The following is an 18,235-nucleotide window of genomic DNA, read 5'->3' on the forward strand; positions in this document are numbered from 1 at the left end:
AGAGTCCCTAACAAACGCTAAAACCTCAACAGTGACATTAAAGGGATTAAAAGTAATATTTCCAAGCGTACCATATAGACGCTGACCACCGATATAGGTTTTGATATTAAAATAACCTTTTATTGATGTCCGTTAATTTATCAAACAAGGTTATTTCACGACACTTAGACGCAATGTGGAGGGACACGATCTATGACAATAAGTTACAGTATTACTCCAAATCAAACCATTGTTAATAGGTTTACACAAGTATATTTTCACTTACACATGAACATTTGTAGTGTTTAAAAATATGACAATATTAGCATTGTAATAATGAAATGTAACACTTGTAAAATTTGGAAGAGCTAAACATTGTATGAAGTCGTTCACTACATTATACTTATAAGTTGAATTATTACTCCAGTTCCTATTGTAGAACTAAAAAATGTAAGGCACAAGAGAGAATTGATAGGTCTAAACTTTCAAACATTCTGCATGCCTCTTAGCCTTGTATTGATGTTACAATATAATTTTTAACTAACAAGATTGTTATCTCTGTTTGAGGCAATATGTGAAAATGACAACAATAGAGACTCGGACAGTAAATGGAGGCTTAGTGCTGTGTTATTTCATAAACTACGGCGGTGACCTACCTGTTAGATAGCTTATCATGAAGGCTGGTTATCTATTACGAGTCCAAGTAAGATGTTGATGAAAGTAACATCTCGTCGTGCGCTATAAATTAGCATTTGTCTATTCTTTATTACTAAACATGATTTAATGCATAGGGCAATAAGGCAGTTTTCAATGTGATGAAGCTCAAACTGCGTGTATTTCTGGGATTATATATACATACTGAAATGTATTTTCTATGTTGTCAATTTTCATTAAATTTTATGTATAAAACTGAAATACTAGCCATTTTATATAAATAAAAATATTAACTATAACTTGTAGCTTTTTATTGGGCGTGTCTGGTCCATAATATTTTACAGATATATTCAGTATAATCGTATTATAGGGTGTTAAAATTGTGATTTTTCTACAGCAAATTGAAAGCCCATAACAATAATCTAACAATATATTACTATAACCTCACTCATTACAACTATACACGTAACACAATATTAATTCCTCGTAGACAAAAGTCTGTGGATAAATCAGTTGTAGTTTATAAATATTTCAAACGGAAATGCCTTACCTAGGACACCGAGGCGAAAGTTGACGGTGATGAAGATAACATGACCATAGCCGGTCAGGATGCGACCATCGTAAGCGTTTCCAGAGTTCCACTCGTAAGACTCGCCGTGCACGTACACAATAACGGCATAAGGAGCGTACATCCCTCGACTCCCTGTAAAATAGGTGTACCAATAAACGTTTACTCTAATCAGGTAGTATTCTTCGATCACGTTTATACATATTCTATTCTACAGCTTGGAACTACTTAATGTAAGACAGTTCTTTGCCAAATCATGTTCTTTACAACAGTATTTTCTGTTAATCACATAAATCAAAGTGCAAAAGCGTGAATTAAACAGTAAATAATACCATTGACTTTTTTTCTCTTCTGGGAATGGGAGTCTTACTGGAGCCTGCTATTTCAGCTATTAGATGAAGTTTTTTTTGCCTCCGCTGCTGATTTCCAGCTTAATGTGAGAATTCAACTTGTGTTTCAACAAGACCGGCACACATCGCTCACCCTACCGCTAACTTTCTGAGTATCACTTGTCAGACAGAGTAATATCATATCAATATTTATTTTCATAGAGTATTATGTTCAATGAAAATAATTAATCATAGTTCTGAAATTTATTTGACTAAATTGCCAAAATATATATGATCTCACATAGGCAGACTTTCCTGGGCATGTCCTGCAAGCAGCGAGTGTCTTTCCAAGTAGAAGTTTTTATGATTATAAAGAGTTAAATTATAAATATTTCAGCAATATGTTTATAATTTAAAATCTAATGTTGAAAATATAAAATGTATTTATTAAAGAGAAAGAGAGAGCGACGAATATATGTGATTTTTTTGTAAGCTGTTTCCTTGTCAAAATTAAACTTAGTATTATTTACAAGCGGTTTCACTTTGTGATGTTAGTATAAGAAAATGAAGTAACTTCCACTTAGTCCAAAAGAAATTTTGTGCTTGCTTTCGGATAACAGGATGTTCGATATGGGTAGTATTGGGTGTAGGGACCGCCCTCTGTCAAGATCCTGTGTTACACTCAACTTAAGGAGGGCACTATATCACTCATTTCACCTTGGAAGAAGGGGAGTTTACCTTTGTTCCAGCGACTTAAAGTCAAAGCGGATAGGATGCAGTTCTCCTTCATGTTTAGGCTTGCAACAACCTTAAGCATTCAGCGATACCCACCTCCTCCCACAGCCATCCAGTGTAGTAAAGTAGACCCAGCGATAAATACTTCAACCCTTGTATCTCGAAATTTTCGTTTAGTCATGTACTACTTTGAAAACCTATTGGGTTAGCCAGATGTAGGTGGCACATCATTTTTTGCTGCTCCTAGTTTATGTGCAACTGAGAAGTATAAACTTGCAAGAATTTGGAGGTTATCAAACGTTTATCAAGGCATGATTAATACCAAAAAAATATTTTAAAGATTATTTAGTGATTTAGTGTCGCGTTTGAAAACCAAGTGAAAACTTTTTTTAACATTTTACTATGTCATAGCCTTTTTATGTAATATTTTTCCCTTTTATCTATAACTTATCACCACCAAAACAATACCTAACACCAACTATAATATACTCAGGTTACCCGAAAAAACTCACTATACTCAAATTTTTCGAAAACTGTAATTTATCACGATAGTAAAAAGATTAAAGTTTTATACAATTTTTACATACTAAAATGCTAACTTAAGGTGCGCTGAATTAATTTTATGAACTTAATTTTAGTATGAAATGTGCTTTCTAAATATGGTTTAGATCATAATAGCTTGTTTTTCCCAGTCCATTTACTTTAACATTTTTCAAAACTAACGTTTACACATTGGTTTAAAATATTTATACATTTAATAGCTATATATACATTTATAAACATTTCAAAATTATGTGCTCCTTAATTTATGTGCCGTTTTACACATTCCCTAAACATAAAAAGCTAAGCACTTTTCCACATCTAAAATGCGTATTTGTTTCCTTCTTACAGTATAACGTTACTCCTTTTATAGACTCTGATTCAAGTAATTTCAAACTATTAATCACTTTACTCAAGGGTAAAAATAGTTATAGGTCTATAGTTTTCTATCTGTCTGACAGAAATGTGGCCTTATAGTTTGGCGCATCTTCAACAAAAAACTAGCTGTAAAGAAATTAAAAGTTTTTAAATGATACGAGCCCTATCAGTGTATCTAAATATAGAATATTTATTTTCTAATAATCATGAATACACGCCACTTCTAATTAAATGCTAATACATTGCGTAGTAGTATAATGTATAAAATTTAACTGCTTATGATCGTAAATATCGTTACGATGTGTTTGTTGTTTATTCATTTATTTTCAACTGATCAACTGTTTTACAAATACAATACTAAAATGCACAACATGCATAAATCAAGTAAGATCTCATCAACAAAAAATGCAGTGGTTAAAAAAAGGACACAATACGTAACAATTACCATAAAGAGTGTTTTCAACAGTATGTTATACAACTGAGATGTTATTTTGTAATACAGTACATAATTTTAGACATAAATGTATTACAGAATACCACACATATATTTGTTACTTGAGTAAGTCATGTATAAAAAGGAAGTAATATGTTGCTTCGCATAGCAAAAGTATCGATGGATGGTTGACAGAGAGCAGGAGATGCACGTGCGGAGGACAATACAGACAAACATAACGTTTATGTAAATAAATTTAAAACAAGATCCCTTTTTCGCCAATCTAAAAATTTTACCAGGTTTAATTTAAGGCCCGTGCTAAGCCATGGAAGACCAATTCCCGATTGCCTAGGTTTCACCAAAGTACTGGCTGCCAGCTGATCACCCACCCGCTTTTCGGCCGGATTTGAATTTTATTAATATAACATTGTTTTTAATTCCCCTAGTTACAATTTTTTTATTTGAATGAAATGGGCTAGTAAATAGGTTTGCACTATTCATTATAAATATTCTAACTAATGAAAGTCAATTCTTTGTTTAGAGATTGCTTTTGACTATGATAGAACTTAGTTCGGGGATTTTAGTCTATCCCCTTCATCAGGCTAATCCTGAAGATATAATGAGATCAACATGATGAAGGTCTTTAAAAGTCGTGTAGAGCATTTCTCATTGAAATCTGTCCTTTTATTCACACGTTAAACATAAAGCATAAGATTAATCGAACACAAACAAATACTATTAAATTTTACACCTGACGAAATGGGTAGACTTTATAATGGTAATAGGAATTTTATAGGATTAGCGTTTTATTGTAAAATACAATAGATACATTAAAATATCCAATGGGAAACTTGTTGTTTTTAACGAAAATGTCGAATAACCACTTTACTGATATCAGTGTACGGGATGATTTCCAGAGAGCACAAGCAAGCATGTTTATATTCCTGGAGTAGGATGAGTTTTCTAGTGTTTGACAGTTCAATTAGCAATTCTGTCATGTGCCTGCCGCTGTCACTGTTCTGTTTCTGTTGTGTTGTACGCCACTGATCAACATTTCATCACTTTTAAACCACGCGACGTACCATTTTTGGTGTATTTAAGCCTGTACTTTTTAAATAGTTCTGTAATTTGCTTTTTGTTTTCTCAAACATTCCGATAATTTTTAGATTCTTTACTTATGAAAGGGACATTTTCTCATCAGATAACGCTGTTGTGTTTTCTTTCAAAGCAATACTTTTTATCCGCCTGGATAATTGTAGAATTTAATAAATAAATATCTTAGAAAAAGATTTAGTGATCAAAACAGTGATATTCAGGTAGTTCAATTAACTTAATACTGGACACGTCACTTTGACAAGCAGTGAAAATGTTTGATAACGCCATCTCTGTGTTCTGACGAAGTGGTTATTTAAAGTGGCTTATTCCGTAATCAATTCATTAAATCATTACATTTAATAAATATTACCTGACATAATTAACGGTGAGCGATATTAACAACAACAACAATATTTTCGCATCTGGTAGATGGAATAATCAATAATTGTATCGTTTCTCTCTCGTATTAAACTTGTACATTATGTCAACTTTGTTCCACGAGGCATATGACATTTCCAATCACACTTTGACACAAGAACTATTTCCAGGACTTTATCAGATATAACAAACAATACGCAAGAAAAGTATAAGATCAGACGTACGCTTAAACCTACTCAACCTTTTAATAATTTCTGCCTATAATAATTAGGTAAATTACAAACACAATTATAGCATTAAAGTATTTTTACTTCCACTCTATCGGTTTAACGACTGCATTGATCGTGAAAATAACTCCACATCCCTTTTGCCCTCTGGGACTGGGAAATCCTTTCCCAATTAGACCTCCGGGCCTATTAAACATTTCTTGATTATTTCCGAAAAAGACTAACGTTTATATTTTTCACTTAAATATAAATTTTATCGTTAAGTTTTCGCTGGATGCAGTGTTGAGTATATAACCACCAAAAATAAAATGTAATTAATTATGCATAGTTATATAGTTTGCCGTTAGAAAAGCCTTGAGGGATAAATAAGATCATATTTTCCATGCCTTCTTACTATCACAAATTTTAAACAAGAAGCAATCGTGGGGTTCATTTCTTAAACTTAATAGAATAGAACCATAAAAAAGAACCGAATTATAACCCTGTTCAGATCATATAATGTACTCGTACACATAATAATAAATTTTTAACATGTTATTGCGACATAAATAATAACAATGTAGTTGCAACATACCCCAGAGCAAAATTTATTCAGAAATTAATTGCCTTTCATCTTCTGTTGTTATAATCGATTAATCATGTTATACTTGGAGGTATATATTACTCACTAACAAAAAATCCCAAACAACACATTACAATAATAAATAACATTTTGAAATATAATTAAAGTTTTCTTCTCTACCTTCGTTTAGTTTTAATATTGTTAGCATATATCCAATGAACATTTCAATGAGGAAGAGCCTTCAGCTTTAATTAATTAAACTGTGTTGTATAAATATGGAAATGATTTTGAATGAATTACACAAAATGTTATTCCTATCAATAATTAAAATACTCAACAAAAACGTTATTTTAAAAAGCAGATTTGACTTACTTATAAATAATAACGAGTGAATACTTACTTCATGTTGGACATGTAGGTGTGACTTTACTAATAAAAGTATTCCACGAAACATAGTAAATTTAAATACAGAATTGTCATAAAGAATCCTTTTTTACTTGTTGGGATTGGATACCAATTTGCGGTTTAGTCATATATTTTAGACAAATTGGCCTGCCTCAGTTACAAACCAAATTCCCGCTAAATGTATCCGTAAGTATGAAATTTGCAAAAACAAATAGTTATCAAACTAAGAATAGCTCGTAGATATTAATATTAACGCATTGTATAGTACATTATAAAATAATAATTTAATTCTTAATAATTTAAAATTTGTTGATTCACGCATAATATGAGTACGGGCGCAATAGATTATAAATGAGTAAGTTGATATGCCAAGATGTACGCGTTCGCTCCCACACTACACACTATTTCCCTGTAAATTAGTCCAGTCGCCACATTTTTGTTTGTTTGTTGTTTTGTCGATCACATATTTCTTACTTTACAGACCAGTGATACATTTTATGTGGTGGTTTGTATCACTGATATCGACCAGTGTGATTCTGATTTTAATTTGTGAAATTATTTTGTCTAGTGTATGATTGAGATTTGATGAAATTTTGTATATCGCCCGAAGAGATGTGTGTCAGACTGTGTGTCACTTAGTTTCTGGTTAAGTCATATTTAAACTTGTAATTTTTTATTAAAGTTGGTACCACTGTGGTTTAAATTTTCATCACAGTTAACCTGTCAACGATTGTGAAAAAAGTTCCAGATATAGTTCAAACTTAAACTTATGAGTAGGTATTGATTACCATAACATTTTTTCTAACTTAATTTTTATTATTATAGCAGATTTACAAGAGGCACACTTATATGTAAGCTAGTCTATGGTAATGAAAAAGTAAATATATGTGCCACCAGTGAAAATGTGCTTACGTCTAATCAATTTAGTTATATATAAACTAATCTACAACATTTATATTATTTTTGGAGGGAAATATTTAGTATGGCTGTTAATGTGGTCAAGTCTTTATCATATAATGTTGGTTGGTCAACTGAAACAAACCACAAGGCATATATATGCCGCCTGGGAGCGAACGTATTAATTAGACACAGCAGGCGTATATTAGCGAGCGTGTAACAGAATGGCATCAAGAAAGTAATTTAGGTATTTAGAGCTTATGTAACCATACCTCACTCCAAAGCCGTACCATTAGTCGGCTACGTCATTTACAGAATATGATATTATCCATTCTTCCTGTAAGGTAATCTTCACGTTATAATATCATCAGCTACTAATTATTAGTAAATTATTTTTAATATTATTAAAATTATATCAGAATTTAAAACTGTATAAACAATGAATATTACATGAATTTCTCATAATTTTTTGTTTTAAATAATTTGGTTATGTATAAAACATTGAAGCGATATTGTTAGTTATTGTTTTTGTTCCCTCAAAAGATAAGTGATACATTTTAAAATCTGCCCTTTGATAAATGTATATAACCTAAAATAGTACTTATGCTCATACATTTCCCTAGAATATCCTTCGTGAGCATAGTAATAAAACTCGTTTATAAGTGTCAGCCAATTGTTAGATGTTACAACTTTGAGATGATGATGAATTAATGTCAGTTCTTTTGTCTCTCTATTATAATAACAAGAGATTAAACTAGTTTTGTCAATATAAATGGTTCTTTTAAAGGATCATTATTTTATGCCTAAAATTCATTGATTTGGAAGTATTTTGATGGCTCGTTTTCTTTATATTTTACAATTTTTGTATTAATTTTGAAATAAATATTGAATATTCTATCTATTATTTTGTAATTAACTGTTAAAATACAATACCAAATTTAAAAAAAAACCATGTGAAAGATACAGTAAACGCTTTACACACAAAGGTGGCCGTGCCTTCTTTAGTAATGGGTTTTAATTTGAGAACTGTAGTGTAAAATCCCAAACATGGACATGTATGGAAAAAATTCCATACAAGAGATAATATCAAGATTCCAGGAATAAAAAATTAGATATCAAATTGAGCAATTATCATGACGCAGATGATGATTGAAAATCTGGTCCACAAGATGCGGTTCAAAAACTACATCTTTGGTAACACTGGCATCTGTAGAAGTATTCCACAATTGATTCCATATAATTATTATTAAGAACTTGTGAAATTTCCTTTCTCTAATACTGAAACCCTTTTTCAATCTATAATATATATTGCGTTGCAAAAGCCAGGCAGGGATACTATTAACTTTGTCAAGCTCGCTACAGTTTTCTCCTTGCAAATATACAAATATGTACATTCACTCTGAAATATATATTTATTTGTTTATATACCACCAGACCATGCTTTGAAGTCAGTCAGCCTATTAGATGGTCTTCAAGTCTAATGCCAGAAACTCGCCGACATTATAAAATGCATGTAACACTGAACGGCGTTTTAGACGAGTTTTACCGCTTTGAGCGTTGGGACATTCTTGATTGAGCCTAGACATCTGTTAATAAAGTAAACTCCCGCCTGTAAGGGTAAGTATTCATAAACCACCGTTCTGTGTCTCCTAATATTGTAGTTTACGCCCCTCGTTAAGGGACATTTAAATATACAGAACATAGTTGTTCACTAATTATATAGACTAGACAGCGTCAACAGTTCAGATTTTTAAAGCTCTCTAAGTTTCAATTTTGCAATGGTTCTAACAGCTGTTTCTAGAGTCTGAAAGCTCTTATAAAGACTGTGTTTGTACATGCTCCCCAAAGCATTATTTCTTAAGAAATATGTGGGTAAATTATGCCAAAATACGCCATAATCAGAACCTGAGTCAAACAGTATTTTGTTAAATACCTCAAGGCATAGATGCTTGAGGATGATTTGGAACGTGCAGCCTCAATCTGATCATTGCATGTCAATCCCTTAAAAATGAAATCACCCTTCTGCTAGAAGAGAATAAGAAACTGCTAGAAGAGAGCAAGAGGTTAAGGAGCTTGATGTAAGTGAAAGTAGTATAATTGATCAGCTAATGTGAAATTGGCACACATAAACAGATAACGTAGGTGGTTTAATCTAGAATTTCATGGAGTCCATCTACTATATCGGATGAAGGAGATATATATCCAGTATTAAAAACTTTTCCTGGAAGATATGTCCGTTTCCTAAAGAAAGTATTTGCCTAGGGAATAAACTGCTTCCCCGCCGAGTGGACATTCTTCAATTATGCTTGGGGAGTTCAACTTAAAAAGGGATTTTTTAAACGGAGTCCCTTTTGAGCCTTGTGCGCGATGTCCGTCCTCATGGACCATTGGCCCGTGCAAGGATCTTATCAAACAGAACAAGTATAAGTGTCGGTACAGTACAACTTTGACGGTATTGATAGACAGTGTAATGGACTTGAACCTGCGCTATATCTAACTCCGATTCAAAATATTATGCATTAGCCTTCTCGGCCATCGACACTCCTGTATACAAGTTCTGAGACTATAGATGACAATAGATGTTCTGGTAGTATGGCCAAAGTAAACCATGGTTTTTTATCAATCAAAATCCGTAGATGAGTAATGAGAAGGGAAGATTTTATGTGACAAGACATTTATTGTGTATGTAAAGTTCAGCCCAGTTCACCTTCCTTCTAGTGCAGCGTCTGACATATGACGCTGTCACAGATTTGATTCCTGGAATCTGGAGTCATATTTGTCTGAACAGGTAAATAAATGTCGACGATGAAGCCCAACCACTACATCGTTTTGACATCAGAGACACTGAGACTAAAACATTTCATGTAAACTAGCGTAAAAGCTCATTGTCTCTCATCAGGTGAACAATCTAATGTATCACGACGTTTAGACACGACCTATAAACACGGTGAGGAATATATTTAGACGAACTTGACTCTAGTTTCCAGGAGTCAAGATTGTGGCAGCGTCAGATTTTTTTATAGAAAGGTGAACTGGAGCTAAACTCAACATTCAGATGAACTCACCCCTTCCAACCATAGCTACTTTATGTGAAGGCAGATAAAGTTATAACATCTAAAAATACCAAACTTTTTCTCGGGAAAATAACCAGAAAATCTGTTTAAATCATTAATAATTATAACAGCCTTTAACGTAACAGTAATTACCCTGTAAATCTTTATTTATTGAACACTTATAAATTAATCGTAAACAAAAGATATTAATTTAGTACACTCTGGTGTAATAAAAAAATTTAGATTTATTATTACATAGATGAGATTTCTGGCTGATGTTACATGCTGTGAAGCGGAAGCTGGTACGTTCAATATACGCAATTACCCTAGTATTACGATGCTTAGACAGAATGATGTGTCACAGGGCTACAGAAATATTACAGTGCAAAAATAAAATATGAATCTTTTAAATTATAACAAATTAATCATATTAACTTTTGAATATTTACAGTTGCAGTAGTAGACTACAATGTGCTCAAATACCTTTTCATACAAAAGCTTATTAATAAATAACATGGCAGCTGGATTCCAATGCTACACCAACTCCAATTCGCAAACAAAATTTCCAATGCAAACAACACACATATAGGAGGAATATCTGAGCAGTCTTTCTAGTGAGAAAATAACAATGTAGACGCTGGTCCTTGCTTGTATGCATAGACCACAGACGTGTTTCAGAACTAAAGTGAAACCAGCAATACGGGTATAACCACAAAAATATCCAATCACTATCGAATTATTACTAGATTACAATGAGAACTGAGGACACATTATTAACAAATAAGATTCAAAACTCAAAAAGTAAAGAGTTAAAATTGAGAAGTAAACTTTTAGAAATTGAATGGGGTTGATATAAATAAATGGTGGAATAAAGGAGTGATACATATAAATAGTTTCAATTAATAAATTATAAATTTCAATTAGTGTGCAGACGATATATACTCGTATATGTTTCGTTGTGTTAACAATATTTTCAGACGTTGTAAACCATACATTCTAGATAATGACGCTATGCTACGCCGCAATTGTATGCGTAAGAATTTAAATTGCATTTTAGTACTCCCTGATGTCTTCTCACAACGTTTTGGCAATTCACGCATAAGGTTCGCAATTTTGCTAAAATGTTTTTGTCTTGGTATATATGTCATAACAATATTTTTAAATTTTTATTTCTCTATAACTTTAATAAAGTGTGGCTGCGTTGTCTTATTATTCATATCATATTATAATATTATTTATTTATACTCTTGTTTAAAAAATAACAGTATAAATAAGAGTTCCTTCATATACGTTTGGTTCAGCATATAAGAGTCAATGTGTATTGGAAAAGTGCACAACGTCGTTCCTCAATAGGTAAATCCATCGTCACACACACACACACACACACACACACACACACACACACACACACACACACACACACACACACACACACACACACACACACACACACACATCTTATGGTGGTGTTAAACCCATTTATATATTTATGCTTGTTGATATTTTTGAAATTTATAATACTCTATTGCTGTTTGATATGTATTTGTTTGTTAAATCTATTTATATATTTATGCTTGTTAATATTATTTGTTGATCTTACTGTTTATGCTTATTAATGGAGATAGGAAGTGTTTTTTGGACAGTATTTTATATTTATTATTTTTATTTATTTCTTAAAACTTAATATATTTATGCTTGTTATTTTTCTATCTTGTTTTTTAGATGATTCTTGTTAAAATCTGGATAGTATAAGTAGTAAATGTAGTATATATTATGGACTGATAGTATGAATATAGTATTTGTGTACCATGGTGGAAGAAAACATATAAATAAAGAAAAACCTTTACTTGCCAACTACATGTATATTTTTGTAATTTATGTATGTTATATTGTAGTAATAAGTCACATGTGCTTTTAAACGCTGTGGATGTCGAAATGGAATGGTATTTCTAATTCTTTTGTTACATTCTAATTTAGATCTCCACCAAAACTAGCGTGGCTGACGGTAAACTTCTTTTTTGGGAATAATTTAATAACCTTTTGATTTCAAGAAAAATCAAGTTGGTTGCTTATACAACGCAAATTTATCTTTTCTCCTAGATTATTATCGTATTTATACATGTAAGTAATAACAAATATGTTCCACACTAATGATATTATCATTAGTTATGACATTAAAAAGTATTTGAATAAAAAAATATGTTTTCTTTATTTGATAACTGACTGTTTTAATATGGATATAATGCTTCTTTACTTTATTTAGTTGTTATTGCAGAATTAGCAATGAGAGATTGTGGCTGTGTTACCACTCACGCACGCACTCCAACACTTAAGAGCGCAGAGAGTTGGGGCCAGGCCAGCGCCTGCTGTTTTCACAACCTGCAGTTACATATATATATATATATATATATATATATATATATATATATATATATATATATATATATATATATATACACACAAATAACTCTAGAATATAATTACAAATAAATAATCTGGGTTTGATGGGGGATGTGCACTAGGTAACTAATGGGGTGGATATTCTGCCCCTCCCAATCCTCTGCACTTGTGTGTGTGTGTGTGTGTGTGTGTGTGTGTGTGTGTGTGTGTGTGTGTGTGTGTGTGTGTGTGTGTGTGTGTGTGTGTGTGTGTGTGTGTGTGTGTGTGTGTGTGTGTGTGTGTGTGTGTGTGTGTGTGTGTGTGTGTGTGTGTGTGTGTGTGTATAGGGTAGCATTATAGCTTAAGGTCCACCGCCAACCACTCGTGTAAATATTTCTTTTACATTAACATTTTTTTATTCTTTAAGGTTTTTATACTTGGCCAAGCTTATATGAAATATTTAATTATTAAAGCAGCTATTAAACAAATTTGAAAAAGTATCGTGGTGACCGGTGATAACAATAAAAGGAAAACGTAATTTCTAGAGTCCAGAGTTGGTAACTGTTTAGCAGTTTCTGTGTGACGTTTGTGTCAGACGCAGCTAACTCGCTCTTATCGCTATCTCTAAAAGTAAGATACTGTTAAAAAACTTTATCTTACCTGATTGTGTTAAAAATAATTACTGTACATCGAAAAAATTTTTTATGGACACGAATGCTGAAACTCGCTGTTTATTATTTAATAAGGTTACTATTTAAAGAACTAAAACTCTACTGTAATGCAAATCACAAAAATATGCAATTGCTGTACTAAAAAATAACAACAACAAACAAGTAATTTTTTATTCTTTCTTCTTCTCTTCCTAACTAATAGAAACTGCATTGTAAAGATAATAATTTTATGAATTAAAAATAATATTAAAGCTAAGGAAGTAATTTTCTTAGTTAATTTATATCATCAATATTAAAGCCAGCCAAAACTAACATAACGACTAAATATTGTACCGATTGTATTAAATAATAATTCTGGGGTAACTGGATTACCGGTGGAGGAGTAGGCCCAGATGAATGATAAGGGCTGGACTGTACAAAAGAGGCTGCTATTGGCGAGGCGCGCATCGCAGATGGCAGTGTTTGATAACGAAATTGAGAGGTGGGGTGAGGTAGACGTACCGTACCTCCATCTCAGTTCATCGGAAGTGATTGTAACGAGTAGATCAAATAGTGCTTAAAGTAAATCTTTTGCTAATCGTCATCGAACCTGCGGATGCTTTCAGCAATTTTTTTATTTATTAAATCTATAACACTGAAGAATTTTTTTTTTATTTATTAAATCTCTAACACTGAAGAATTTTTGATTTTTAAATCTCTAACACTGAAGAATACTTTTAAAGTAAAGTAAAGAAAATTAGTAACAAATATAATTGAAATTTGAAGATAAATTAAATTGAAGAAATGCCAGATCAGATTAGAGTATAAATGATTTAATTTTGAAAATTGAATAAAAAACAAGCTGTAAGAACCTTGTACATTTTTGGGAGTGAAGAATATGTTAGAAGTTTGATTTTAAAAGTCATCAAGAAATTTTTATTTTTATTTTAATTCTAGTAATTATTTTTAAGAAGAAGTTTTATTTTAGTTTGAACTTTATTTATTTCAGAAAATTTTTTTTTATTTTTAAACCTTCACAAAAATTTTAAATTTCAAAGCTAACCCCTCATGTGCCAGTAAAACGGTACAATATGTTTAGGTTACTAGATTCTTTAATGTAAAGTGGCGGTTCGTTGAACAAATTGAACAGAAAAGAATCGTTATAAGTGAAAGAATGCTTGAAAAAGGATTTATTCACTTTTGGAGCTATAAACATTCATTGATCTATCTATACTTATCGTGTCGTAAACGAGAGCGTAGTTCCAGTAATACGTTTTCTGCAATAAAAACATAGTGGAAACTAGTTGTGGATACGTTAACCAGGGATATACTTAACACATTTATAAATAGGTTATTTTTGGATAGTTGTACTACAAGTCGATTATCCATAGCTGATATCTGACAATGACAATAACTACATTATCAATGTACGGGTTGCGGCTTAGTCGAGAATGATAACGTATCTGATAGTTTTTGTGAACCACCACAAAAACAAAAAATTTTAACGGGTTTTCACATCATGCAGCTATTGATTTACCAAATCTTTTTCTATTAATTTCATAATTCATATTTATAAAAACATAATATTATAAGATTGATCATCTACGTCAACTTAGTTTTTCACGAGAGTTGTTTTGTTGTCTGAACGATACATTACTCAATATTCCAACAGTATAAATTTCGATTCCTAAACTCCAGTTTACTATCGTTTTAAAGCTGGAATATATACAAATGAAATAGCAATACATTATGATAACGTTAGAGATGATTACAAAACAATTATAGCTTTATTTTTATCATTCAGAAAAGCGTAGGATTTAGTCAACAAGATAAAATATTTAGTGATGCGATGGTTTCAAAGCGTTTTTGTTGGTCTATTATCGCATGTGAAAAAGGTAAACATTTAAAAACATCCCGTATTAGTAAAGCGAGCATCCAGCAGAAATTAGTTGCGGCTAATTATTTTAGTGCATTTCAGTTGATCGTAAAATTGACTAGTGATATGAGCTCTCCATAGGGTTGGTGTATTTAGGAATAGAATTTGTAAAATCATGACTGAAACTAAATTAATAAACGGCGGGTTATACCTTCCAGTTTAACCTACACAAGGGACAGCAAAATCCGTTGTGTCCCTTCCAGCAACCTCGTGGATATCCAGCAGTGGCATATCACTAACCACAAATATCCAGATATAGGAGTAAAACGATAAATATTAAGGTCCAGTATACTGCAGGGAATGGCTGTTAGATTGAGTGGAGCTTTGCTAATGTTGAAAGTTCTTATAATTGGCAGCTTTGACTGGAAGGGCCTGAAAAAGAACTATCCTCCCTTTCTTCCAAGGTGATACAAACATATCTAGTTCCAGCTACTCCTTCCCACGGGATCTCGAAAGGAGGCGATCCCTACATCAAAATTTCAATTCTGAAAATCCTCCGGAAACAAACGCAAATTAGGTTAGAACCAGGTGCAATGAGGGGACCTTAACATTCTTGTCTTGATTGAACAAAACAAGGTTCCAGCGCAATAATAGTTGCTATTTATTTAAAAATAACTAACAATTGAGCACTAAATATAAAGATATCGATTTATAATTGTTAGTTTGATCAATCAAATTCCATAGTGGCATTAAAATTCCCAACATGCATTATCCAAACATTAAAATTAGTATTGAAAGAACACTATAGCACAGTGCTTGATTCCAGTCAAACGAATGTTCTTGATTTTAAATGCTGTTTTTGTTGGGTTTAAGGGGATTCTGGACTCAGACATATCTTTTTTTTAGTTTTTGATGAAAGAAGACTTTTAGTATTTTTTTAACATTGATTGGGTTCAGAAACCCCACATTAAGTGGTAGAAGGACGTATAAATACCATACGTACCATTTTATAATTTTTTATTCAGCAAAATATAACACTTTTTTAATATTGATATAACTCGACTAATATTTCACCTAACACCTTCAAATTTGTGTCATTTTGTAGCCATGGATACTATCTAAATTTTTGGGTATTTTTTTGACCATACCATGCATATATTATTTTTTAACCAGGTTGAGAATAGTTTAAAAAAATTTTTTATTAGCACACATTATAAGCCAATTTTTATTTTAAAATCTACTAATGCTAGACACTTAATTATACCCAAAAAGTTGCTTTATATAATCAAGAACATGAAGTAAAAATTTCAGCTTGATATCTTGTTTATTACCTGAGTTATTCAAATCTATTCTTCACAAAACGCTGTAAAATGTGATTTTCGGAAAATGACATTTAAGGTTTTGTTAGTTTTTTTAAAGAAACAAACTGAAGAAAATAAACATAAACTAACCTATATAAATTTAATTCAATAAACAATAATTTTCTACCATTATCACTAACAACAATACTTTCTTACCATAGGCCTACTGTATAGTGAAAATAATTTTTCATTTACATAAGAAACCATGTTTATTTTGCTTAGAGTGGAAAGTAACATTATTTTTATAACAAGATAAACAAACACATAGATTATATGCCTCAAAACTCTCCAGCTCCATACATCTGTCCTTTTTCTTTAATCCTCTCCTCTTCTTCCAAATAAAAATAAAGAAGAATATACTGCAATAATAATCTTGAGTGTAACTAGGAACAACTGTCAATCAAAACAATAACATTATAGTACACAGTTTTTTTCTTTCTGATCTATGACAGCTGACAGAGAATCAATACAAACTTCAAAGGCATGTAAAATAAACAATGTATATTAGTAGCCATACTATAATATGTACATAGATAATAATATTAGAGGATTTTTCAGTGGGCAAGAAATAGCTAACTTTGTTGCCGCTGACGCCCGTGTAGTACCTAATGAAAATTTAATTTTTCTTTAGGAAATAAGGTCCAAAAACACTAAAACCTATTTTTTTCTTGTAGAGAAATGTCCAGGGAGCAAAAATAAATAATAAAAAAAATGTAATAATTTGACATTTTTGGCCAAATGTGTGTCCAGAATCCCCTTAACTGACTAATATTTTATGAGTTGAATAATTGGCGGTTGCCCACCCTCCCCCACTTTATAACACTCCCCCGCAAACAAAGAGCAGTGTATGTAGTGCAGTATTCTAAGTGTGGTGCTGATTGCATTACCACTTTATCGCGTGTCGTAGTAATCCAAACAGAAGGTAAGCGTTTTACCGCAGTTATTTTCATTATATGATTAAGAAAAAATGCTAATTATACTGAGTTATTTGTTGTTTTACTTTTTCTATTATAAATTGAGATATATGTCTAATATATAATTATTCTGTTAATGGTGTTTAAAACTGATCTTTTTAAATTCCATTTGTCATCAGTTTGAGCAATTTATAAACCATGTAATCAATACCAATCATTCCTATGTTCGAAAAAGGTATGAAAAAATTATAATACAGTTATCTTAAAACCGTTCTTATTAGTCTATTAGTTTTCCTCATACCTTTCTTTAATTTAATCTTATTAAAATACTATTATTAAATGTGTACTATACTTAAAATATCTCTCGCATATATATATATATATATATATAATATATATATATATATATATATTTGAATCTTTTATATTCCATGTCTACTATATCAGAACGATCCTTATCAATCATTGGATATTTTTGTAAAATCTTCAAATTTTTAGTTTTATTGGTATTTTGGTCTAATATCTATTGATCCTGTTCTATTATTTACTTTACATTCACCTTTCTAACCATTTACTTTTATAGTCTGTTTTAATCAAATTTCTTTAGAAAGCTCCATCTAAAGCACTATGGGTATTGATGCGATTTATTTTACAATTTATATTAAATTATTTTTTTGTACACCCGCACCACACACCGCTTTTCATTTCTTTTTCCAAAATATTTATTATGTTATCAGTCTTTAATAAAAATGTATTTTTATCACAAACACACCCAGCCGTAATATAAATGCAATACGTCTTAAATTATGGCCCTACCTTCAC

The 18,235-nt window shown here is 31.4% G+C and overlaps 1 protein-coding gene across 1 annotated transcript in view; it reads right to left on the minus strand.

The window, feature by feature from the left end:
- The window catches only part of LOC124372039 (neuroligin-1-like), a 69,051-nt gene that overhangs the window by 16,017 nt on the left and 34,799 nt on the right, over positions 1 to 18,235 (minus strand). The window contains exon 3 of the mRNA XM_046830403.1: positions 1,184 to 1,336. Coding sequence (XP_046686359.1) covers positions 1,184 to 1,336 — 153 coding nt within the window. The remainder of the gene's footprint in view (positions 1 to 1,183; positions 1,337 to 18,235) is intronic.

This window comes from Homalodisca vitripennis, unplaced genomic scaffold, assembly GCF_021130785.1.
Source record: "Homalodisca vitripennis isolate AUS2020 unplaced genomic scaffold, UT_GWSS_2.1 ScUCBcl_2360;HRSCAF=7038, whole genome shotgun sequence".
NCBI classification, from domain to species: domain Eukaryota; kingdom Metazoa; phylum Arthropoda; class Insecta; order Hemiptera; family Cicadellidae; genus Homalodisca; species Homalodisca vitripennis.